Genomic DNA, 26,228 nt, shown 5'->3' with positions numbered 1-26,228 from the left:
TTGCTTCAGGCTCCTGTTCAGCGCTTTAGGCTTAGTGGTGGCCAAGAGAGGAGCACAGAGAGGCATTGGGGTGCATCTGAAGCCCCCTCCAGACAGGAATGGAGACAGGGAATAGATCTCTACATGGCAGCTGAAAAGGTGACATACCGTAGGTGTCACCGTAACTTTTATACGGTCTGGGGCTGGCGGAGGACATACTACGGGATGAATATTATTGAAAGGTCTTCTAGAACGATGAATGGCACACCAGTAGTACAGGTTCTACCGGAATGAGGGGTTTATCATTGTACCACATATATGCTGTCCAGGGTCTATCTTTCAGTCTGTGTGGCCGGAAGGTAATGATACACCTTCTACGATGCCTGCATGGTGGCACCAGTTGCTCGATTGTTTTGTTTTCACTGGCTATTTGTAGAAAGCATAAACATTTATAAAAAAGGAAAAAAACACAGATAGCCTTTAGTGTTCAGGCATTTTGCAATGAGGAAGTACACGTAGCATGCCCTTGGACATCTTTGGTGTGGAAAAACCGTTTCTACAGCACCCTTGTTGAGAAATACTTGAACCTTCTCTTTCAGCAAACTTTGATGTTCCAGACTGAATATGTGAGGTGGGATGTTTGGTGATGTGTTTTGCAACTCCAACCATCCTGGACAACTGACAGGACCCATTTCACCTAAATTAATTCCTGCAGTTGAGGGAAAGAATACCCTGAACCATCTACCGAAAGGTTTTGTTTGATAGGGGTGGGGCAGGGCTGAGGATGGGTAATGGTAGGAAAGTCATTGCCTGGAGGCGGAGGTGTCCTTCCCATAGTCGCCTCTCAAGTTTCCTCTGGATAAGGTTTTCTGAGCCCGTCAATGCCAAGTGGTCTCATGGAAAGTGGATGGATGAACCTGTCAGGGTCTCTTTGGCATAGTGTTGGAGATCCAACAAAATTGTGCACTTTTTAAAGTAGCTGGACTTTTTTGATCTTCACAAGGGCTTATTCAAGGGGTACTAAGAATAAGTTACTTACCTTCTGTAAGTATATTTCTGGTAACAATCTTTTCTATCTAAGCGTAATGTCCTCAGCTTGTGGCCTCTAAGCTCCTAGGGACTATGCACATTAACCTATGATTAGAAAAACAGTGTAATAAGAAGGCAAAATGTATCAAATTCTGTACTCATCCTACCTGGGAATTGGCCAACCTGCTGCTGTGGATATGAGTTTTGTGCCTGGTCCTGGTATTGAGGAGGAGGTCTGGTCAGATGCCGTTGCAGCTGCTGTTCTTGCTGATGGCGCTGCTTCTCCTGCAAACACATTTAAAAGATTTACTCCTCAAAATGTGGGGAGAGGAACATGTCGAACGTACAACATAATTTATTCAGTCAAATTCCCATCACTAACACCACCCCACAATAACCCATTTTGGTTCTTGCTAGCAATGATGTGGTTAGTCAAAGGATACAACAAACAAACTTAAGGGTATAAACTCGAAATCCTTTGGTGATTTCTTACAAGTTATCCTGATGCCTCAGAGTGCACAGGAAGAAAACAGATTAAACTAACAGACCAAATCACCAAAATGTGAGACACCTGTGATTGTCAGTCAACCTCATTGAGGATTCCCATCAATGTCTTGTATCGATCAATATTCTCATCTGGTAATCCTATCAGGGTATTGTGTCTCTTGATCATTGAGACAGCCAGCATACCCCTATGGTCGGCTTGGGGTAACGACCCACAATCACTCAGTTCTACCACATGATGTTGATATGATGGGAAGGGGCAGTGCAAAAATTATACAAGTGGTGATTAAAAAAAGGATAGGGAGCTAAACGAAAGATTATTTATTGGCCGTAAGCCCCTTCCGGTTTAAAAACAAGAACAGTGCATCTCAATAATCGCAGTTCAAACAAATAGCTGCGAAAGTGCCAACATGTTTCAGCCTGTAGCGGTAAGTAACCATAGGCTTTCTTCAGGGCCTCTGTTCTACATTCATGCTACTGCCTGCAAGTGACTAAATGTGTGAAAAAATAATACAAAAAAACACACAAGTGAAACATCAGCAGTAAAGGATATATTGTTCCTTCAACTGTCTGAAATCCTCTTCGGCACCTGGTGTCTTAGTAACATCCAGTGTGTCCGGGGAAAGGACCTCACCTCTTCTGGGACCTGGATCAGGATATGAGACACCCCGCTCTGTCCCATCACTAAAAACACCCCACAATAACCCATTTTGGTTCTTGCTAGCAATGATGTGGTTAGTCAAAGGATAACAAGGAGTTTTGGCCAAGGCCCTTTTATGCTCAAAGAGGGAAGCTGCCACTAGGATGTCCAACCCCCAGTCTGTAAATGCTTTGGGGTTGGATGCCCTGGGCAACATAAACCAAAACCCATGGCCTTGCCCCATGTGATATTCAAATGGGTCTGGCTAGCCAAACACAATACACCATCTTTTGTATTGTAATTGTATTTATATAGCGCTTACTACCCCTGACAAGGCTTCTAAGCACGCTACTCTGGATCCCAAAAAGGATTAGTGGTGGATTAGTATAGGGAAACAGGAGTTCATTTGAGCAGTGGACATGCAAGTCTGTTAACTGAATAGGATAGTGGAGGGCTGGAAGAGGGAAGAGTCGAGAAAGTGTTATTGGGGAGAGCGTAGTAGTTAGATCAGGTTCGGCATAAGTAAAAGGAGAGCTAGAGGAAGGAAAAGTTTCTAGAAATAGATTAGGCAGATCATAGTGGTAAAATGAGGTTTAGGATGAGTCAGAGTGGAGGTAGAGGATATATTGAGAGAGGTCTAGGGTGAGAGTAGTGCATTAGAGAGAGTCAAATGTTTTTTTTCTTCTGCAGTAGGAGTAAAGTAATAAATATTTAGATACATCAGTACATAGAGAGGGTATATATGTACAAGCAAGATAATATATCGAGATTTAAAGTTGTATTTTATATACTCAGACTTTCAAATGTTGCTGTACTTTAAGCTAATTTATTTGTGCATTTTTTTCTTTTAAATTTCATATTTTCCTCAGTTTTCAAATAATGAAGCATTTGTAGATAATAAATTATGAAATTTACATATTGTGATCGATAAATAAAATGGACCCGTAAGCATCTATTTAAGTAACGTATATAAAAACTATGCAGTAACCTATATGCATGTTAAGCATAGAGTAATATATATATATATATATATTTGACTGTGTTAAGTCGACCTAAGGATATCTATAGAATATAAAAACCATAATTATACACATTTGTACAAAGAAATGCACATATCTACATACATACATATAATCAAATTATAAATATTTATATACATAGGGACATGCTATACATTAGTATTTGAGTATGGTGGTAATGTAGGAAAAAGCCAATTACTGACTAGTCTTCTGAAGAGAAGATAGTTATCCGTGGATCTTATGTTTGGGGGTAATGAATGCCATAATGTGGCTGCATGAAGAGAGAAAGATGCACCATCTATGGTTTTTTCCTTGCATAGAGGGATTTTGAGCCGAGGTGCCAATGTAGAGCGGAGGCTTCATTTATGAATGCATTTGGTGATTTTACTCCTGATGAAAAGCCGCCCTTTCATGTATTTCTTTGTGGGTGATACAAAGCAGCTTGAAGGTGGATCTTCTGACAACCGGTAACCAATGTAGGGCCCTCAAGTCAGAGGAGAAGTGGGCTTGTGGCTTTATAGGTAGGAGTAATCCAGCAGCAGAGTTCTGATTCCATTTTAGTCTTTTCATAGTTGATAAAGATGATCCGTGGTAGAGCCACTGGCGTAATCCAGTCATTACAGTACAAGAGAGATACAAGCCTCAACCTTGTGTGGAAATCCCAGTTTGGGGGAAGATGCATTGCAGAGTTTTCATTGTGATGAAGAATGATCTTGCTAATTTGTCCCCTTGGGCATTCATTGATAAATTTGGGAGTCCATGGTAATATCAAGGTTTCTTACTTCCTTAGATACTTCAAGAGGTGGTCCCAGATCATATGGTCAGAGGAAAACTGGAGTATAATTTTTCTAATCGCAACCTGTGAGTATTTCAGTTTTGGAAGCATTTAATTTCAGACGGATCCATGTAATCCACTGATCGACTGCACTGAGGCAACTGAAGATTTTGGAACATGTTGACACTAGGTCATAGGACCATAATACTCCGTGTGACCGGCGTAGCTTTTTTGTATTTTAATATCCCCTGCGGCTCCACTAATAAAGGGATATCGGGATCTACAGGAGAATTTGTATCTTTATACCCTCTAGCCATTCCTTCCTAAGTGCTCCCTGAAACATGGTCGAGCCCACCCTGACCTTTAGGAGTCGGGGTGAACCAGATGATGAAGCATGACACTACTAGAGCGTGTGAGGGCTATATTCACAAAAGGAATTGATTCCTTTCCCACAATCTAGCGGGCAACAGTTGAAAGGTCACTTGCATTTTTCCCATTTCATTCTTGGAGCTATTAGACTGTGTCTATAAGCCCGTGTGGTACTATTTGTGGCCGAAGATTTAGTACGGGAGGATGTATCCCCACCAGGAGTATCCTCTCCGCTTTTGAGGCTCTGGAGGAGGTTCCTTTTCTCTTGGTAGCTGTAGTTTATGCTCATTGTTAGATACCTTTTTGATCTGGAGTCTTTTTTCCCTTTGCTCCATTTGTTCCAACTTGAGTAGGTTATGTCACAAAGATCTGCTTTATGCCTTACGTTTGGGACACTAAAATTCTGCAGCAGCTAACTTGCGTATCCTCTAACATGAAGATATGGTTATATGGGTCAAGCCAGTGTGCTACATCGGAATAAGTTCCAACTGAAACCCTAGCTTTCTTAGAAAGGAATAATATAACTTTTCCACAGGAGATGCTAGACTACATCAGGACGGTGAAGCACAATGTTTCTGACAATCCATATATCCCAGACTTCTTTCCGGCCTGTGAGACAGCCAACAGCTCTTCTATGTGGAGGTCACTCTCACCAGCTTAGCCAGGATTAAAGAACCAAGTCGCAAGACTAGCTTTCCTACATACGACACAACCAAGATCTGTACATCTTATTAAGATAAGATGTGTTGTGAACCCGGGAGCAGAGCAGTCTTTGGGGAATATAGTCATCTACTCTAGAGACCAGTTTGTACTGCCCGGGTAAGCCCGGTTACTGTAGTAGGTGGCGAGATCTGAAAGGTCGCCAAACACAAGTTTCAAGGTTACGTTAAGGCAAGAACTGTTGGATTATTTTGTTCGGTTGTGCCAGTAGAACAAAGGGTTAAAAATAGAAAAAGGCTTGGGGTGCTAGGTAACTTAGGATCCCTCCCTCACTGCCTTATATTGGTTGACATATTTCAGTCTTACCTATGTAGTAAACGTATCCAGGGGCTTTATTTGTAACCACTGGGATACCCCATTTCTTCGTTAAGTGCTTTCTACTTAGTGTGAAAATGAGTGATTGAACATATGAGTGATCAATGGACATTCTCTCACTGTATGTAGCCTAACTTCCTTTACAGAATTATTACTGGAATTAGGAGGACACACCATCTGGGTTTATCATGTGCTAAACAGAAAATGCTCACTCAAGGCGTTTGTGGACAACCTATTGCGTTCCTCCTGGAACAGAGCCCAGGGAACTGGAATATGTTAAAGGACTACAATAGAGAAAACCTCCTCTTCTATTTACAAGAAAAGGAAGGCATCTCTGACAACAGGATACATTTGAGGCACTCTCAGTGAAGCAAGTTGAAGGGCTTGGGTTAAAATGATTTGTCAGCTGCTCCTACTTAGCTGTTTAGACAAATATAATATCTGTCATAAAACCTTTACCCGTCATTAATCTAAGGATGCCTCAATGTACTTTAGATTTTACCAATAAAGAGCTAACAACTCTGTGCGTATTAGATTCAAATTCATTTACTTTCAGACATCAAGAGGCATTTATGCCAGTAAAGTCTAAAACGTTATTTTATTTAAAATACAAGGTTATAGACAACTTCCAAAAAAACAGCTTTCTTATGATAATTTAAAAGTTGCCACCATGGAACCTAAATAAAACAAAAATGAGATTTACAACTCGATACTGGATATACCTAAACCGCTCTATATTTGCATGTCATCTATATGCAGAAGCAAGGCTAATCTCTGTACAGTTCTTATTTTAGTACAAGTGATCTTAAAAGAGTACGAGACAAACTGGTAACAGATGTTTGACCTAAACATTATATTTCATGTCATCAGAAATTATTTTTTTTTAAAACATGGTCCTCAAAGCATGCAAGGGTAAAGTCAAGTAGTGGCAGATGCTACTTCACTGGTTTCCATCTGATATTGAAGACGTTTGTCAAGTTTGCCACTTTTGGGCAAACCTGTGAATTTGGAACTATGACCTGCCTCAAGATAAAAACTCCTGTTGTTTAGGGGTTTAACCAATCCCCTTAGGCTGTGAGAAGTTGGATGAGAAAGGGTGTACATGAAAGGCTCAAAGAATGTCCCAGTCAGCTTGACACTAAATTTGTAAGATAGACAACTAAGGTCTATTAATTTTTTTTTAAAAACACCCCTTCTTTAAAAGCCCTGACCAACCCAAGCTTCTTTTAAAAGAAAAAGAACACACTGCCATTCAAGACAGTAGTTAGCCATGCCAGGGAAACCAAGCCTTGGAATTTTTTTTTTATTCTATTTTAGTGAACCCTACATTTATCAGCCATTTGCATCAAGTGTTCCCTTAGAGGACGTTTGATGTTTAAACTATTCGACTCAGGCTTTGCAGGAAATGTAACACTTAAAATACAAACCTTTAGGCCCTACAACTTATGAAGAAATATGATATAAACTAGGCCTTGAGAGTGCAAAGGAAAACCCTAAGAAAAATATGCCACTCCTACAAACATGGCAGCATGGTGTCTTCTAAAAATAGATAGCCCACCCAGCTAATTGAGGACACTCTCTGAAGACTATATTTAGATGACAGTCTAACCTCACTTTCCACTGTCAACTCCTGCTTATTTGGGTTTATTGGCTACTTTTATGATGTACAGAAAATCTGAGTAGTGGTGAAAATCACTGCATAATACCACATATTGTCAGACTTAAAAATCAACAAAGCAAAAGACAAGCATACCGTATGTCAAGGAAGTAGAGAATGAAGGCCTGCATGCAGTTTTTAAAGGTGAAGAGATACTTTACAGTAAGAGTAATACCCACCTCCCAGCGGTGTTGGTCACCACCCCTCACACTCCCACTTTACAATGTATCCTCCTGACACAGAGAGGAACATCCGGTGCTCAAGGAAAGAAGGAAAACCATCGCTAGGAGATCTCTTCTGCGGGATGGTGTCAGAAAGGATTAGGTAGAAGCATATCTAATTCATAGCTCCTTTACTGCACTGACCCTTAATCCAATTGAGACACAACCGCTCTGAAAGGTCATTTACTCTCTGTACGACAATGTCCATTACATTTTTCCCCTCAAAAGTCCTAGGTCTGTGATGAAAAGTAATCCTTTTCTCCTGAAAAAAGCCTTGAAATAATCATTACGAGAACATGAGCATTCACTACTAAAAGCACTATAGGGACTAACCTTGACTGCAAAAGGGGAGCCTCTACTAACACAAAAGATGTGAAAATCAATGCTGGTCATAAAACAAAGTCTACATAACCTAACAAGAACAAGATGTCACATGAGGCAAAAATAATTGTGAACAAAAGGCGGTCCCTACCTTGAGTGACCCGTCGATTCCCTCGAGGTCCCGAGCCTCGCGGACCGACCCGACGGCGTCCCTGGCAACCCGGACTCCATTTTCTCCTCCCTCATTGCAGGACCCAATCCGGAAGGACGAGAAACCGGAAGGACTCCCGAGTGACCCCGGAAGTCCCTCCCTCTACCCGCGGACGGAAGACGAAAAAGCAGGAAACGAAGACGGGGGGGTGTGCAGAGAATCCGGCTCGTGGCAGAAGACGGACGGCAGCGCCCCTGTGAAGCAGAACGAAGAAGAGAGAGAAGACAACGAAGTCTGGACGGAGGACTGGTGGAGTCCGGTGGAGGACGCTGGAGAGCGGCCGTAACTCGAGGCAGAGTGACGACGGGGCATGTGAGTACCCTGTCTCCTGGCTCCCAGGTTGATCTGTATATTAATGTGAATAGTGTATCCCCTCACCGTGTAGCACCCCTAGGAGCACTGTATATATTTATATACCACGGCCCGAGTCACGTAGAGCAGTGAACCCCACAGCGGAACCCTCACCCAGTCCACCTTCTTCCTTCCCGCTCGTACCCCCTCCCATCTTCGGCCCTACCGTCCCTTTCCTCACTCTCGCTTTGCCCTCCACACAACCCTGGTGTAGGTGACAGCACTCTGATAGTCCTGTGTTTGACTAACCGCCCTGTTCTCTCTCTCCCCTTTAACTCCGAGGACCACCGGACCGGCAAGGAGAAGAAGAATCACCCCTACCCAGAGACGCTCAAGAAGACTCTTCCTGGACCTTCCCTCACCCGAAGACGACAACCCGGAACACCACCTTCATCCCTACCCCCTGCTTCTTTACCTTCCACGACCCTAACTTTGTGTACTACAATAAAGACTGCTAAGACATAGCACACTATATCCAGCCTCCACGCCTGTTATTCCGGCCCGCACCCCCCCCCACGACTACAATAATGTTTTAAGCGTTTCTGATAAATGAACGGAAAAAAAAGCGTTGCGCGTGTGGTTCTCGGATTCTTCTCCAAGATTATTATTATATATTATGATTTACGATACAGGAAAACAAACTGAAGGACTGTCACTGTGTGCATGCTGGATTGTGGTGGCCCAATGGCAGCCTTAAAGTGACAGTATAGTTTTTTTCCAATCTGGTAAGCCATAGGACAACAATTTTTCACTGTTAAAAGTGAAAATAGAAGGTCTGTTTTAGAACAGCATTGCGGCCATATGTTTTCAATCAATTTTTTAAACTTTAACCTCTTCCGTGTGTCAGACAGGCCCTGGCCGTCTGACCTCACGGTGGGCGTGTGCGTCTGATTTGCACACGCGTAGAATTTACCCGCACAGCGGCAAAATGTGCGCCATATTGAAGCGGATATAATGGGATCTTGAACTTTTTATATTTGTTTGGCTTTAAAAGTTTAGATAAGTAAAGCAAGTGTTGCATTATGAGGAAATTGAATCAGTCGGAGATTTTTCCCCCCTCACTTTTGAACATTTTCAGTACCCTGCACCAATGCAGGACTATTCAATATTCATGTGTTTTAATAAATGTCTCCACGCCTGACAGAAAGGAAAATGTTACTTATCCAGTAAGCATCTGTTCTTGGCATGTAGAGCTGTGGATTCACATGCTTTGCATACTCCTGCCATCTAGTGTTGGGTCCGGATGTTTTCAAGTTGTTTTACGTCGAAGAAGTCTTTCCAGTCACGAGGTAGGTGACTCCTCCTTTCGGTGATAGAGCGCATGGGCATCAACTCTATTGTTATATTGTTTTCCCACGGAGGGCGAGAATGGAGTTAGTAAAGGTACAATAGAGATGTCCATGCGTATATAAGATAAGAAAGAACTGCAACAGGTATAGGTACCCGGGGAGGCGGGTGGGCGCATGTGAATCTACATGCCAAGAAAAGATGCTTACTGGGTAAGTAACATTTTCCATTCGAGGCATGCGAGCTGTAGATCACATGCTTTGCATAGACTATACGGTGAAAATACAAAAAATAATGCGGCGGAATAGATCAGAAAAAGGATTATTTTTAGAAGGAAAATTAAATTAGTCCCTCACATGGAAATTGATATCCAAAAACTTCTTTTTTTTTTTAAAACCAACACCAGAACGTGGTCCAAAGGGGTATTTATATTTATATAGATTTTTTTTAAAACCAACACCAGAACGTGGTCCAAAGGGGTATTTATATTTATATAGATTTTTTTTAAAACCAACACCAGAACGTGGTCCAAAGGGGTATTTATATTTATATAGATTTTTGAATGGGACAATACACACAAATATACATACATAAATTATATATACAAAAAACAACACATCTGTACATCAACATCAATCCTGGTTACCCTATTTGCTATTACGGATGCAAAAAAAATTCAGAAACAATAATCATCAATAGCAATCCGTATAAAACGAAAGAAGATAGCCTTGGAATAAAGCACAACCGAGGGAAATTTTTTAACACTCTTTTGAAATTTGACTGTGCAATAATTTCTTTACAATTAATTCAAACTATTGAAGGGCTTCTCCAAACTGTGAAGTAGACTAAATAAGACGTTTTCGGATATTAATTTCCATGTGAGGGACTAATTTAATTTTCCTTAAAAAATAATCCTTTTTCTGATCCATTCCGCCACATTTTTTGTATTTTCAGGGTCTTTCTGCCGAGATGCCGTCGGAATATTAGGGCAAACCCCCTTCATATTAATAGTTTGCATAGACTATACAGCAGTATTCTCCCAAAGCAGTGGCTAACCTGTAGCTGTTGCAGTGGTTTGAAAAAGCATTTTAAGTACTGCCTGGTCTACATTAGCTTGTTGCCTCGCTAACACATCTACACAATAGTGTTTGGTGAATGTGTGCGGTGTAGACCATGTTGCTGCCTCACAGATGTCGGCTAAGGGAATATTTCCTAAGAAGGCCACAGTAGCCCCTATTTTGCGTGTGGAATGTGCTCTAGGGGGATATTGTCAAGGTTCTTTTCGCTTTCACATAACATGATTGAATACATTTCACGATCCATCTTGCAATGCCATTTAGAGATGGGATGGCCTTTGTGTGGTGGCGAAAAAGCAACAAAAAGTGGTTTTGTTTTACCAAAATCTTTTGTTCTTTCTACATAATATAGTAGAGCTCTTTTAACATCTAGTGTGTGTAGAGCTTGTTCTGCTACAGAATCAAGTTGAGGAAAGAGCACAGGTAGCGCAACAGTTTGAAGTGAAAAGCAGAAACCACTTTAGGTAGACATCTGGGATTGGTTCGAAGAACCACCTTGTCTTTGTGAAGTTGAAAGAAAGGCTCTTGGATAGTTAGTGTCTGGAGTTCGCCAACTCTCTGTAGGGAAGTGATTGCAATAAGAAAAGCAACCTTCCATGAGAGGAATTGGAAATTAACACCTGTGCATCGGTTCAAATGGTGGACCCATTAGCCTTGTAAGGACTATGTTTAAGTTTCATACTGGTGCAGGTGGAACTCTTGGTGGTATTACTCTTTTTAGTCCTTCCATAAAGGCTTTAATCACTGGTACTCTGAATAGAGAGAGGTGTGGTCTGCTTTGTAAGTATGCAGCTACTGCTGCTAAATGCAATCTAATGGATGTACAAACTAATCCAGATTACTGCAAGTGTAAAAGATAAAATATGATGTTTTGTTCTTAAGCATCGAGGGGACTGACATTGTTAATCTTACAGTATATAACAAAACATTTCCACATTGCTGCATAACACACCTTAGTAGTAGGTCTCCTAACCTCCTTTAGGATGTTCATACAGTCTGGTGTTAATTGTAAATAACCAAACTCTACGACTTCAGGAACCAAATCGCCAGGGTGAATTCCTTGAGATTTGGATGCCAGATTTCTCCATGGCTCTGAGTGAAGAGACTGGAGTGGAGATGCAGCTTTTGGTGTGGAACTACTGAGAGCTCTAACAGGGTGGTGAACCAAGGTTGACGTGCCTAAGTGGGAGCTATGAGAATGAGTTTGAGGGATAATTGTCTGAGCTTCCGACCTACCAGCGGAATGAGTGGGAGAGGCGGAAAAGTGTAGGCAAATATCCCTGACCACTTCATCCATAGGGAATTGCCTTTGGAGAGCAGGTGTGGGAACCTGGAGGAGAAGCTTGGGCATTTTGCATTTTTATGTGTGGCAAACAGGTCTTTGCGAGGAAACCCCCATTCCTGAAAGTAGGGAAAAAGCATTTGGGGATGAAGTTCCCATTCGGGTATTTGCTGCCTCTGTCTGCTGAAAAGGTCAGCAATTTGATTGTTTACTCCTGGTAAGTGTTCTGCTAGGAGATGAATGTTGCGATGTATGGCCCATTTCCAAATGGCTTGTGCTAGTGCTGACAGTTGGAGAGTGTGTCTCCCCGTTTTTGTATGTAATAAATAGCTGTCATGTTGTCTGTGCGGATTAGGACAGATTTGCCTATTAGGTGAGTTTGAAAGGCTTTGAGTGCTAGAAACCCTGCTAGTAGTTCTAGGTGATTTATATGCAGGCTCCTGTACTTTAGAGTCCATAATCCTTGGATTGTGTGACGATGTAGGTGAGCACCCCAACCAGTGAGCGATGAGTCTGCTGTTAGCACTGTCTGTGGAGCAGGGTCTGTAAAGGCCTTCTACCAACACTTGATCGGTTAATTGACCCTGCGACTAGTTACATTGACTTGCTAAGCATTCTTGAAGGGGATACATGTGAAGTCTTGCGTGGGGACCAATTGAAATGCAAGACACCATCATGCATAGCAGTTGCATGAAGACTCTTGCTGGCAATGATTGGTTGGGCTGAAATTGAATGAGAAGGGACTGAATACTGTGAATCCTGGCTGTATTGGGAGAGGCTAGGTGTGAGAAAGTGGCTCTATATACACTGGACAATAAGGCAGTACAGTGTGTATAGAGTCCACAAACCCCAAAGGTATAACAGAGGTTAAAGTCAGAACTGACCTTACTCTCCAAAGTGGTATCTTGGTCGAGCAGTAAGGACATTGTAAAGCATTTGTTGCACACACTCAGTCAGCAAAAGGTTTCACACACTCAAGAACTGAACTCCAGGCCAATTGTTGTTATATCCTCAGATATAGTGGTTTTATTTTTAGAACCAACAGTTATAAAAATATACTTTTCAAGTTACTAGTACCCTCATGTAAATATTTTGCAGAGGAGCAATAAGTTTGTACACACAACAATTACAGGATAGCTAATAAGCAACACAGTTCTGCAACACACTCTAGCATTGAGCTCAATGGGTTTTTCACAGGAAAGTACAGTGGATTACTTTATGGATGACTTTGGTAGTTCCAGGACTAGATCTTAGATTCAGTCCTGGGGCCTAAGCTGAAACCAGATTAGCAAAAACGTTTTAGTTACTGTGATGAATTTTCCTGAATATAAAGCTGTTTTAAAAGTTCACACTTAGAAACTTTTCAATGTAAATCTGATAATGTCATTCAATGGGAAGAAATTCAGGTTACAGGTAAAGTACTATCGCGTTACTTTGGTAACCCAGCACTAGTCTCCTAGGGCCAGCACTGGGGGCTTAACTCAAAACCGGTAAGTAATTGCGTTTCAGCATTTCGTACGATTTTTAAAGAATATTTGCAGTTTTCAAAAGTAGACACTAAGAAGAAATTTCATAGAAAAGCAGACAATGGGTTCCTATGGAAAAAATACAGGTTACGAGTAAACCCGCTAGGGATTACTTTTGCGGTTCAGTACTGGGCTGAAAGGTACAGTACTGGCTTCTCTCCTGATCACAGGGGAGTATTTTCGAATTCTGACTTTGGCTGATTCTATAGGAATATTTTCCGTTTTCAAAACTTCACACTTAGAACATTTTCGAGTCAAAATGGGTCAATGTTATCCAATGGCAGGTAAGGAATTACCGGTTTCCAGGTGAGTACTTGGTTGGTGAAGTTAGGGTTCTGGGCATAGTCTCAGGGGTCCCCCAGGGTCAGGTGAGTACAGTTAGTTCATTTCCAGCGGTGCAGGGGCGGCCGGATTCAGAGGTAGGTAGGCCCAATGTTATCCAATGAGGGAAAGGGGGCCTTCGGTTGGTGGCTACTGGCTAGCAGGCCACGCGGGTCTGGGAGCTGGGCTCCTGGTCACTTGCTCAGGGCAAGGGGGGGGGGAGTAGGATAGGGCAAAGAGGTCACAGCCAGCGGCACTCGGGCGGCTGGGTGCAGGGTGCTTTTGAGCCGCCGGGCGCTCAATGTTATCCAATGAGGATCTTGAAAAAGGAACAAAGGCTGCAAGCTCGGGGACGGTGACTCTCCAGGTGCGACCAGCACTTCGAGAGGTAAGTTGGGATCTTGGAGCACAGGTAGGTACCCCAAAGGGAGGCACAGGGGGCTGTAGGGCGCCGGGGTGTCTTTGGGTGTCGGAAAAGCTTACCCTCAGCTGGTATCGGTTGGGGTGGCCCCTGGTTCAGAGTCTGCAGGCGTCAGCTGGTTCGTCGAGGTGGGTCTTTGGGCACTGGACTTTGGGTCCCAGTCCCCGGGGGGACGTCCTCGTGGTCTTGGTTCGGGTTGGCCCGGGCTCGGCTGGTGCAGAGTGGGCTGATCCAGAGCTTCCTGGTGAGCACCAAATGGGTTGTTGCAGCAGAGCGTCTGCTGATGGGAGTACCAATCTTCGAGAGGGTCAAGGCAGGCAGGTCCTCTGGGTGTCCCAAGGTTGCTGTCCGCAGAGGTCGCCGGGATTTGGCAGGAGCAGGTTCCAGGATCAGCAGGCCGGTAGGGCTGGGGTCAAGTCAGTGGTTATTGTCCTGTTAGCACCTGCACGCGGGTCTTCTTCCTCTTGATCTTCTTTCTTCTTTTGATATCGAGATCTGAGGAACGAAGGTTCAGGGAGCCCCTAAATACTAAATTTAGGGGCGTTACAGGTAAGGCAAAGGCAGGGACCAATGGGTCCCTGTCCTGGGGTGAGGACACCCCCTAGCCTGCTCCTCTCCTGTGGGAGGGGGGCAGGAGCCTAGCTGGGATTGGGCAGGGCTCCCCATCTACAAGGTGGCCGGGGTCGTGCTTCACCTTGCCTCCTCCACCTGAGGGATGGAGTTGGCAAAGGTTGGCACACTCTCCTTCCTGATGTAGTTTTTCCCGCCAGAGTGGGGGTAGAACGGGTGGGGGGGGCCAGTTGCTGGGTACAGCAAATGGTCTGGAGAAGCTCTCAGAGGCGGTATGCCTTTGAAGCTTCCCCCTGTCCATCCTGGGGGAGGAGACATAGCACCTCGCCCAGGATGTGCATTGTTGCAGGCCCAGGAGATCGGGGGCTCTCCACCCAGGGGTCCAGCAACATGTCTGCTGTGCGGCAGCCTCTGCAGCCACTCAGCCCAGACCTGGATTGTAGGTTCGGGTTTTGTAGGGCATCTCTAAGATGCCCTCTCCTGCATCTTACATTAAATCCCACACTGGCATCAGTGCGGGTTTAATGTGCTGAGAAGTTTGGTACCAAACTTGTCAGTCTTTAGTGTAGCCATTATGGTGCTGTGGAGTTCGTAATGACAACCTCCCAGCACCATATACTCTTAAATGGCATCACTGCACTTACAGTGCCCAGGAATGGCCCTGGGTACTGTAGGGGCACAGGGCTCATGCACCTGTGCCCTCACCTCTTGGCATAGGGCACCCAGCTAGAGGGGTGACTGAAGTATGCCAGGGCAGTGGGTTCTGTGAGCATGGCACACAGATGTGTGCCATGTCGACTCTTGGTTTAGTTCTGTACTTAGGCACTCAGCCTGCAAAGGCAGTGTGTGGGTGCCAGGGTACAGGGCCCCTGAGGGTGGCACAATAAGTGCTGCAGCCCTCAGGGGTCTACTCTGGTCACCATGCCCTGGGTACCTAGGGTACCATTTACTAGGGGCTGACAGGTGGCCAGAGATGTCAATTGGGTATTTTGTTTCAGCATAGCTTTTCTTTTTAGGGAAGGAACACAAGCCCTGGGTACCTGATTGGCAGGGACCCAGGGCACACTCAGTCAAAGCACATCAGCAGTTCAGAAAAAAGTGGGGGCATACCAAGGCAAGAAAGATGGCACTTTCTCACAATAGGGCTTTGTGAGTGCCTACTGTGGCTCCCAGATATGTTTCCGTGTTGGAAGGCTGTAGATGAGACTTCAACGCATTCACTGTAAACCCTAGTTGGTGAAGTAAGTGAATAGTGGTTTGAGTGTATTGGAGAGACATTTGGTTAGTACTGGCTTTGATGAGCCATTCGGCCAGGTATGGGAAGACATGGATGTGTTGTCTTCTCAGATGTGCTGCGACTACTGCCAGACATTTGGTGAATACCCAGGAAGCAGTTGTGACTCCAAAGGGTAGCACTATGAATTGGTAATGGTGACCCGCTCCTATGAATCTGAGGTATCTGGTTGAGTCGGATGAATTAGAATATGGAAATATGCATCTTTCAAGTCTAGAGTAGACATAAAATCGCCATGCTGTAGAAGCGGGAGCACTTGTTGAAGTGTTACCTTGAGGAAATGCTCTGACAGTATGTAGACGTTTAGTTCTCCGAGATCCAGAATAGGTCTCAGGGAGCCATCCTTTTTGGGAATGAGAAAGTACAGGGAGTACACACCTGTCCCTTGATGTTGTAACGGCATAGGTTCTATGGCTCCTTTGGAGAGGAGAGACTGTACTTCTTGCTGAAGTAGATGTAAATGTTCTGGTGACATTTTATGAGAACGTGGTGGTATGTTTGGAGGATTGTTGGTAAGCTCCAGGCTATAACCATGTTGGATAATTTCTAATACCCATTTGTCTGTGGTGATAGATTGACAAATGGGGAGGAATTGCAGAAGACATCCCCGACAGGTGTTAAATGATCGGGTGGAGGGAGTGTAGGCAAGTCACTACTTGTTGGGGGAGGGGGAAATACGCGGTGCGGAACCCTTGCCTCGACCTTTGTTATTGTTATCTCTATATCCTCCTCTAAATAAGCCCCTTGTAGAGGAAGATGGATTGTTGCCCTTGTAAAAGGTGGCAGTATTTCCCAAGGACATGGTTTTGGACCCCCCTGTAGAAGGAGCGTCAAAAGGAGCCCCTATTAGAGGGAGAATGCAGTGCTCCCATGGACTTGGCTACCTTTGCGTCTTTTTCCAAGGATTTATCTACATCGAAATCAGAAATCCTCAACCATGCATGTCTTCTTAATAACACACTAGTGTTGATTTCTTTAGCTGCGGTGTCTGCAGCATCTAAAGTGCATGTTATTGAGGAATTGGAAATAAGCTTTCCTTCCTAAACTAAATCTTGGGCTTTAGCTTTGTGTTCATCTGGGAGGTGTTGTAGCAACTGCCCCATTTCGTCCCAGTGTGCCCTATCATATCTAGCCAACAGGGCCTGAGTGTTGGCAATGTGCCAATGATTTGCTGCTTGTGTGGCTACCCGTTTACCAGAGGAGTCTTAAAGTTTTGACTCTTTGTCTGGAGGGGGAGCATCACCTGTAGTCTGTGAGTTGGCCCGTTTACGGGCATTAGAGACAACCAAAGAGTCTAGAGGTAGTGGGCCTTTAATAAAGACTGGATCTAAGGGAGCAGCCTTATATTTTTGTAACAATCCTGGGTGTGAGAGTGCGAGCCCGCAATGGATCTCTATAGGAGGTCATCAGCATGCCTTTAAGCATAGGCAGAGTGTGAGTAGCCCTATGTGTAGTACTGCGGGTTTCAAATAGGAAATCGTCCTCCAAATATTCATTGTGTAACTGCACCCCATGATATTCTGCAGCTCTTGCAAGTAATTCTATATGTCCTACATTGTCGTCAGGAGGAGAAGGCTTGGAGGGGAAAGATCTGGATTGTTATCTGTAGGAGAATCTGTGTGATAATCCTCCCAGAGATCTATCGGCATAATATTGTCTCCCCCCCAGTCCCCATCATCATCATCAGGTGTTGGAGAGTTAGTTGGTGTAATTAGTAAATGACCCAAAGGTGGAGTGGATGGTGTAAGGGGAAAGTGGTAAAAGAGGAGGTGGAGGAAGGTTAGTACCCACATTCTTTTTCTGGATAGGAATGAATAAAGGTTCTTCTTCTAAGGTTTGCGTTATTAAGGTGACTTAATAAGAACATGTTCTGTATTAGGATTTATGTAGAGTTCCTTCTGGTCTGGGTCTGATTTGGGTGTTGGGGCATCAAAATTCGGATCCTGTCGCTTCGGAGGCACAGATTTAGATTTCGGCGCCGAAGATTTCAGTGTCGGGGTGGAATCACTTTTCAGTGCTGATGGTTTCGATGCCGAAGGAGGCTTTGACTTCGATGGCAAGGATTGCGGCTCCGAAGCGGTTTTCGGCGTCAAGCCTAAAGTTTTCAGCTCAGTGTCAGTCTTTGGCCGACTCGATCCAGAGCCAGAAGGCTTAGAGACGTGATTCGGTGCAGAGCCGAAGGGCAGGGCGTTGGAAACATCTTGTAGGTGCTGACCGTGGCCCGAAGGAGGGGGTGGGACGGAAGCCTTTTGTTTCGGCTGAATTAGCGTTTGGTTTAAAGTGCGTTCCTACTCGAAGTACGTTGACCTTGTGGCAACTCTTCTTCCGACATGGAGTCAGATTCTGGGATGGAAGCAAGTTCCTCTTGCTCTTACTCGCCCCCTTGTGCGTCAAATTCTTTATCGGATTCTTCACCGAAGATGTCTGGCGTGTATTCCACGTTTTGACTCTGCACATTGCGATGTCGAGCCCAACGACCACAGAGCTTTTTCTTAGATCGGAAAGATCGGCATGTGTTGCAGTCTTCTTCGTTGTGCTCCGGTGACGAGCACAACTTGCACACTTTGTGTGAGTCGGTGCGCGGATACCATCGACTGCAAGGTGGACTGATGCAGTTAGGCTAAGACGGCATTCCCAAAGATCTTCGATCGAAATAGTGTTTTTTCCTCGACTGATACGATACGCTGAGAAGTGGAATAAGTGTTCGAAACAATACAGACGCGGGTAGAGTGGCTTGCGCACCGAGGAGAACCTGAAGAAACTGTCTCGAAGCAGAGAACAGCAATACAAGTCCGAAATTTATGGCAAAAGAAAACAATCTAACAATGGAGTTGATGCCCATGCGCACTATCACAGAAAGGAGGAGTCACCTTCCTTGTGCCTGGAAAGACTTCTTCAAAGAAAAACAACTAGATGGCAGGAGTATGCAAAGCATGTGATCTACAGCTCACATGCCTCGAGCCTCTAATTTTTTAAGCTAAGCAAAAAGCATGTGTTGTCTGAGCTTGCCAAGAACCATCTGCATACAGTCATTCTAAGTGTCCAGAAATTTCGACTAAATCTATATAAGCTACGACTAACTAGCCAATGTAGTTTAATAGCAACTCCTTCCCAAAACTACTGGCTAGAAGTGTTACACAACAAGCATGTGTTCACTTGATATTCATTAAACCCAAATTCGGTGAGGGACACCATCGCCATCTACTGCTTTCTCCCACCGACTATGCAATAGGCACGTCAGAATTCCAGCCTATTGAAGATCATGAACACCTTTACCTGGTCAAGCAAAACAGGAACGGAAGACAATAAACACTGGCTTCTGACTATGACCTTGTGTAAGCCAAAGTAATCCATATAAACTGACAGCTCACCACTATTCTTCGGAGAAAGAGAAAGTTAAGCAGGTGGGGTGGTGGCCTGATGAACCTTTGTGCTAGGTTCAGTCACAGGTGTTTGTTTTCTTCTATCAGGGCATAAATAATTCTATGAGGTATTGAGGCTGTGGTGCCTCAAACATCAATTTCAAGGGGCTCTTGTTGGAAGTGCATTACAAAGTTCTCTATTGAAAATGAAAAGTAAGTTTTCCCCCGTTTCTCATTAATATGTATAATTCAGAATATTTCCATTGAGCAGAATATCAGACCAGCACGTGTTTAGTTCGATTAATATCTCCGAATCACCAACACATATGCAGAATTTCATTCACTTTTGCAGAAAAAGTAACCCTGAAGAACAAGTTACTTACCTGCTGTAACGCCTTATCTGGTAGAAAGTATCTAGCCCAGATTCCTTACCATAGAATAATCTTCAGGTATCAGATTGGATCAGGGAATTTTTCTTGAGTAGAACCTCTGAGCACTGGTAGATTACATCATTTGGCTCGGTTTGGCGTCGTCCACGCCGTAAGTGACATACACGGTGCCTACATCGGTGCTGCACAAACATGCTGACGTCATTTGGATCGGTGTGGCGTCGTCCACACCGTAAGTGACATACACGGTGCCTACATAGGTGCTGCACCAACATGCGGACATCAGTTACTTTTCACGACTTTAGACGCTAGAGCCAGAAAGCACACTGACCACTTGTGTGGAATTCCAGGGCCCTGAAAGGGGAAAGCCCTGTCCTTAGAAATCTGTTCACAGAGCAGGGAGGATGGAGGGGTCTGTAAGGAATCTGCAGTTAGAGTATCTACCAGATATGGTGTTAGCAAAGGTAAGTAACTTGTTCATCTGACAGGCTTCTAGCCGCAGCTTCCTTAGTTAAGAATAGACATCCAAGCAATACCTGCCCGGAGGTGGGTCAGTGGACCAATTTCACACGAAGAAGTCCAGCAGGACCGAACAGGCAAAATGCCCATCCATATGGACTTGACCGTCGAGGCTGTAAAGCTTCGTGAATTAGTGCATAGAAACCCACATTGCTGCCTGGTAGAAATCTAGGGTTAGAACTTTGCGTGCTAACAGAGTGGTTGCAGCTTTAACTCTTGAGGAATGAGAAAACTCTCTAGGTGTTTTGCTTCTTAGCCAATGTGTAGAGAAGTTTGATACAGAGCACCATTTATCATGATATGGTCCGCTTCTGTACAGCCTGTCTTTTCTTCGCTCCAACATACACCCACAAAGAGTTGGTCGTTCACCCGGAACATCGAGTGCATCAAGGAAGAAAGACAACGCTATTTTTGGGGCCAGTCAGTGGAGTCACTCCTCATCCTTGGAGGGATGCAGTGGAGCGTAAAAAGTAGGCAGAGTGATGAATTGGCTTATGTAAAAGGGAGTGACCACTTTCAGAAGAAAGGAGGCTCTTGTAAAAAGCAGCAGTTTGTCTGGGGGCACATTCAAGTAGAGAGGCTCACATGATAAAGCCCGAAGCTCACTGCCGTTATAGCTAATAGAAAGGTTGTTTTGATTGTAAGGAGCCTGAGTGGACATATGTGAACAGGCTCGAATGGAGTGCACATAAGAAAGGGAAAGACAAGATTGAGGTACCACTGGGGCATAATGAAAGGAGAAGGAGGAAACAAATATTTTAAACATTTCATAAATCTATGTACTCTAGGGAATTTGAAGAGGGATGACTGATCAGGCAACCACCAAAAACCTGAGAGCAGAGAGATAGCCCTTTAGAGTGCATAAAGCTGAGCCCTGCTGGGCAAGAGAAAGGATAAAATGCAGAACTTAAGAAAGGCGGGGGCAGAAAGGTTACCAATGCGTCTTTCTGTAAACCATGTCACAACTTTTCCCCAACAACAGGCGTATACCATCTTGGTGGAGGGACACTTTGCTGCTAAGATGACTTTACAGACTTCGGGGGGACGTTTGAAAGCGGTCAACTACTGCCGCTCAATCTTCATGCAAAAAGGCGAAGAGATGACAGGTTCGGGTGGAGGACCCACCCCTGCTGCTTTGACAGAAGATCCTTCCTAAGATGCAGCCTGATTAGAGGATCGATGGCCATGCTCAACAGCTCGGGATACCAAACTCTGTCTTGTCCAGAGCCACAAGGAATACTTGGGCCTAGTCGTTCCTGATCTTCTTGAGAACTCAGAGGTCGAACAGGTTGATGTGAAGTCCAGATTCCGTCAAAGACCAGAGACCTCTGATCTCCACGTCTCCCAGCTGGCCTCCACAGATGAGCTGCAACCACCACCATTACCTTGATGAACACCGATGGAAAGCTGGTAAGGCTGACCGCTGGCTACCCGATCCACAGGGTTTGCGGATTTGCACCCTCCACCACGCAGAGGCTGAGAAGCATGCGCGCCGCAATGGCTTGGCAGGTGCAGACATAGATGGAAGCCCCTTCTGTGTCACCGAAAGGAGCGAAAGGCAGATTGTGGGCGACATGGGGTTATGGAGCGGTCCAAAGACCTGGTCGTAGCCCTGCTGTCCTTAAAGCGCTCTAACTCAGTGTCCGTCTGGTCTCCGAAGAGATGGGAGCCATGAAAGGACGTCCATGAGTGATGATTGGACATCCCCAGAAAAACTAGTAGTCCTTGGGCCATAGGGCCACCGTCAACGAATCCTGCTCTGCCCAGTGAGTCAGTGGTATCTACTTCACATCTAATGGTGAACTTAGCTGCATCTTTCCCGTCAACAACAGCCTGGAAGAGCACGGCCAAGGGCTCCTCCGGAACAGTTGGTAGGACCTGCGCAACCGCATCTCAAAGAGCGTGGGCATAGCGGTCCAAAACGCATGCAGTGTTCACTGACCCCCAACCGCAAGTTGGTGGAAGAAAACATTTTCTTGCAGAATGTCCAGCCTCTTGGATTCCGGATCTGGTGGTGCAGTTGGGATTGCACCAGGATTTTTGTGTGAATTAAGGCTTGGACCACCAAGCTCTTTAGGGTGTGGTGTTGTGTGAGGAAGCTTGGGTCCCCTGAAGAGGGACGGTCACGGTGGGTCCTGTTGACAGGAACCTCTGTGCTGGGCTTTGACCAAGTCCCAAGCAGACGTCAGTAAATGCCTCATTAAAAGGGAGAAGCAGTACTGATGGGGACACTCCAGGCTGAAGGACTTCTGTGAAGACATTCACATTGACTGCCACCGAGAACAAGCAGAGGACAAGAACCGCTGCTGTTCTAGTCAACACCACGGCCAAAGACGCTCCCTCCTCCATAGCCTTGGTAGGGGGAGATAGCAAACCAGTATCTGGAGAAGTGCCCAGTCTACTGGCATCACCCAGATCCTCACACCAGTCCAAGGAGTAATAAGGCCGGCATTCCTCAGAGTGCAGCAATCCCTCCCATTCCACCCAGAGTCCTAGCTCATAAGAATTGGGTTCAGGCTCCCAGTCTGGAAGGCGTAGCTCCAGTCGGCGTCAGGCAACGCCCCTACGGATCCGTGTCCGAGGTGTAAATGGGGATGGAGCTGATGGCACCGGGGCCAGGGAAGGTAGAGACCGGCACTGAATCGGATCCATCTGTGGATCCCTGGGGCACGACTGGCGCAGGACTGCTGGCGTGGATCCAGTAGAGGCTCCTTCCGAACCCCTGGAGCCGGAAGGCGCACCAGAGGGAACACGCTGTCTAAGTATAAGGTACACAGCCTCATAAAATTCTTTTAAGTGGGTTGGGGTGGCTCTGGTTACCGGAACCTCCGAGAGGTGTGGAGAGGGCCAAGGCACTGACTCAACTGCGGAGCAGGGCCTTGAGTGACTTTCCTCCCTTATCTCGTTGACTGACAGACAAGGTGAAGTCGAAGCATGCGGCGACAACTACTTCTTGTGGGAGCGGGACTTATCCGAATGACCAGACAACAAGTGCGATGAGGATCTCGACTCTGCAACCTTTCCCGGGACCTTCCTCTCGATCGTGATCTGGATGGTCACGCATAGCACATTGAGCAGTCAAGTGCTTGAAGGATTGCTCCCTCAAAGCCTGCAGGTGCTCGACACAGCACTCAGAGTAGGTCTTCAGGTTGTGGTCATCCTTGAAGCACACTGGGTCACACACTGAGCAGTGACCGGTGCCGCAGGGCTTGAAGCCGGCCTCATTGGATGACATTCCTGCCACACCAGGAGGAAAAAACCTCAAAACACTTCAACAAAACGTCAAAAAAAGCTACTTAAAAATTGACTAAGGGGTAGCTCTTCCCAGAGAAGTGCTGACTGGCATGGAAAGAAAAGAACTGAAATCAACGCGCTGGAGTGGCACCTATATGGCCAACGCACACGTCACTTCAGGCGTGGACGGCGCCCTGCGGAGCCGAACGACAACACCTACTGGAGCCCAACGGTACTGCTCCCCCTCTCTCTCGGTCTGGATATAATTCTAAGATAAGGAATCTGGGGATAGATGTCTATCAGATACTAATTCTATATATTTGGCACATATATGGCATTTGTTGTCCACGGTGGAAGACCATTTAGATGTAAAGCACTTCAGGGGCAAGGATTCTGGTCTAAATTAGAAACAGAGTTTTCGGTCCAGAGGCTTTTTAATGATATCCCAATAGGGCTCGAGCAAGGTTTTATCTGACGAAAAAGCCCCGAGAGTGAGGTGGCGCCTAAACTCTTCTTGTGCAACCATTTCTCCAATAGGTTTCTTTATGGACGTTTTTTGACAGGAAAGTTGAGGTAGAAGGAGAACCCCACAGAAGTGATAAGCCCATTTTGTTAATCAGACTTCTCAAATCTCGCAGCCAGCTAATTTTTTGGAAACAATCCGAATTGATGATTTCCCTTAAGCCCTATGTATATGCTGCCAGTTCCGGCGTACACCATATTCTACGCCAGTATAGAATTGGCCATAGCCTGGCTAGAGCCGTCAACGCTTTCCTGACTAAGTGATTCCTTAAGGGGAGGGTAGGTGTACTCTGTGGCAGACTGGTGATCGCAAGCAGAAACGCGTTCTCGGCGATTGTTAGCTGGGACAGGTTCTCTAGGCCACACAGCTCAGCCCCATAGAGGCTGCTATGCTGTTATATATTTGAAGTACCAGACTAAAGGGCTTTGTCAGAGAGGTTTTACGTTCCTTTCTAAGGGTACCAGCTAACTGCTGATGCTTTAGCTCAATGACTGAGAAGTGTGGCTTCCACCTCATGTCCTCCTGCAGTTTGATGCCCAGATAAACAAAAGAATCAACCCGCACCAGGGGAGGCAATCGATCATCATTTTCCCCTTAAAGGATCGATGCTGGTTAAAGACCATGAACTTTGTCTTCGCTGCATTAATTTTAAGACCTTGCAGGAGACAAAACTCGTCATAACGATGGAGGGCACGCTGCAGTCTGCTCAGAGTTTTGGAGATTATCAGCGTGTCATCAGCAAACATTAGAATGGGGATTTTATTTCCAGCTAAGATAGGAGCATCAGTGTGGGTGGCATCAAGAAAGTTAGCGACTCCATTTAGGAAAAGAGAAAACAATGTGGAGTCAACACACATCTTTGACGGACACCCTTTTGCACAGGGAAGGAATCAGTCTTATTTCCTGCCACCCCCCGCATAGTTTTCCTCATGGAGACGGGCAATCAAGGAAAGTAAGTCAAGTGGCATCTCCATCTCCTTCAATTGTCTCCTTGAGACACCCCCGTACTAGAATCAAATTCTATTGAGGTGCAGAAAGGTTCACAAAGGAAGAGTTTTAGCCCCTTTCATAAAACAGCTGATGACCTGTATAGCGAATAACGGTCTTGTGTGTTCTCCTGCCAGGTCAACAGCAAACACTGATTAGAAAACCCTTAAATATGTGCAAGATGAACAGCAATCCTCTAGGTGTGTGAAGTATCTTACTATTAAAGTCTCATCTGACATTTTGAGAAGGAAATTCTTTTTATGGCATCACAATAGATATCTTTGTTATTTCTTAGCGTGCCTGTGTCCCTCCCTGATCATTTTTAACGTTTTCCCAGACAGCTGGAGGTGACTGGAACGTTCTATTTCAATAGCCAAACCATTAATTTTAGTTTCTCCCTCGAGTTTGGGTGAAAACCTTTGTTCTCCTGCATTCTGGGCATCCTGTGCAATGGTCCCTTCATGCATGTGCCTTGTGTTTTCTGTACTGGACAGGAGAACCAGGCCCGACATGGTCACCAGGCTAACACTGTCATTTTGGATGTTCTGAACTTCTCTACTACCTGTGAAATCATAAGTGCTGGGGGAATTGAGTATGTATAAATCCCGTACGAGCTTAGCAACAGTGCGTTCCCTATTCACTGTGGATGTTAGTGTCTGAATGTAGAGGATTCAAATGTTTTTGTTTAGACTGATTTAGGCTGTGCAAAGCGGTCTACCTGAGCAACTCCATAGAGTTGTAATATTGAGTGTACTTCAGACTGTTGAAACTTCCATTTGTGTGCCATGTGCTTCTGCTTAGTTCGTCTACATTGGTGTTTTCAACCCCTCGAATATGGTTTGCAATTAGATGCATGTCCCTTGCTATTGTCCACTTGCAGATGGTGTGGAGACCGCCCCCCTTTGCTTGTTAAGGAAAAGACAGCAGTTGTGTGGTCCAATAAGATCTGCACCCTCCTGTTCGTTTTCTGGATCTAGAAGGCTATAGCCAGGAAAATGCTTTTTAAATAAGAATTGATATGTTTTTATGTCCCTGGGCAGATGATGTTGAAGGGGAGTGTTTTTGCTTCATCCCTCCTTAAGATCATCAAAACAACAGACTCATCACAGCTGGGCACAGACGTGGCACAGCTGAAGAAAAGAGGGCTGTGGCTACAGCCCTCTTTTCTTCAGCTGTGCCACATGTGCTCCCAGATGTAATGAGTCTGTTGTTCTGATGATCTGGAGGAGGGATGAAGCAAAACCACTCCCCTTCAACATCATCTACTTGTTACACTAACTCATATGTCTTTGCTGACGGTCGGCTACAACCTCTGGCTCCTGCCAT

The 26,228-nt window shown here is 45.1% G+C and overlaps 1 protein-coding gene across 1 annotated transcript in view; it reads right to left on the bottom strand.

The window, feature by feature from the left end:
* The window catches only part of MAML1 (mastermind like transcriptional coactivator 1), a 227,396-nt gene that overhangs the window by 52,433 nt on the left and 148,735 nt on the right, over positions 1 to 26,228 (bottom strand). The window contains exon 4 of the mRNA XM_078653531.1: positions 1,176 to 1,293. Within this exon, the coding sequence (XP_078509657.1) occupies positions 1,176 to 1,293 (118 nt within the window). The remainder of the gene's footprint in view (positions 1 to 1,175; positions 1,294 to 26,228) is intronic.

The sequence above is a fragment of the Lissotriton helveticus genome, chromosome 7 (genome assembly GCF_964261635.1).
Source record: "Lissotriton helveticus chromosome 7, aLisHel1.1, whole genome shotgun sequence".
Lineage (NCBI taxonomy): Eukaryota > Metazoa > Chordata > Amphibia > Caudata > Salamandridae > Lissotriton > Lissotriton helveticus.
The sequence above is the reverse complement of the archived record's forward strand: the minus strand, read 5'-3'. Positions and strand labels throughout refer to the sequence as shown.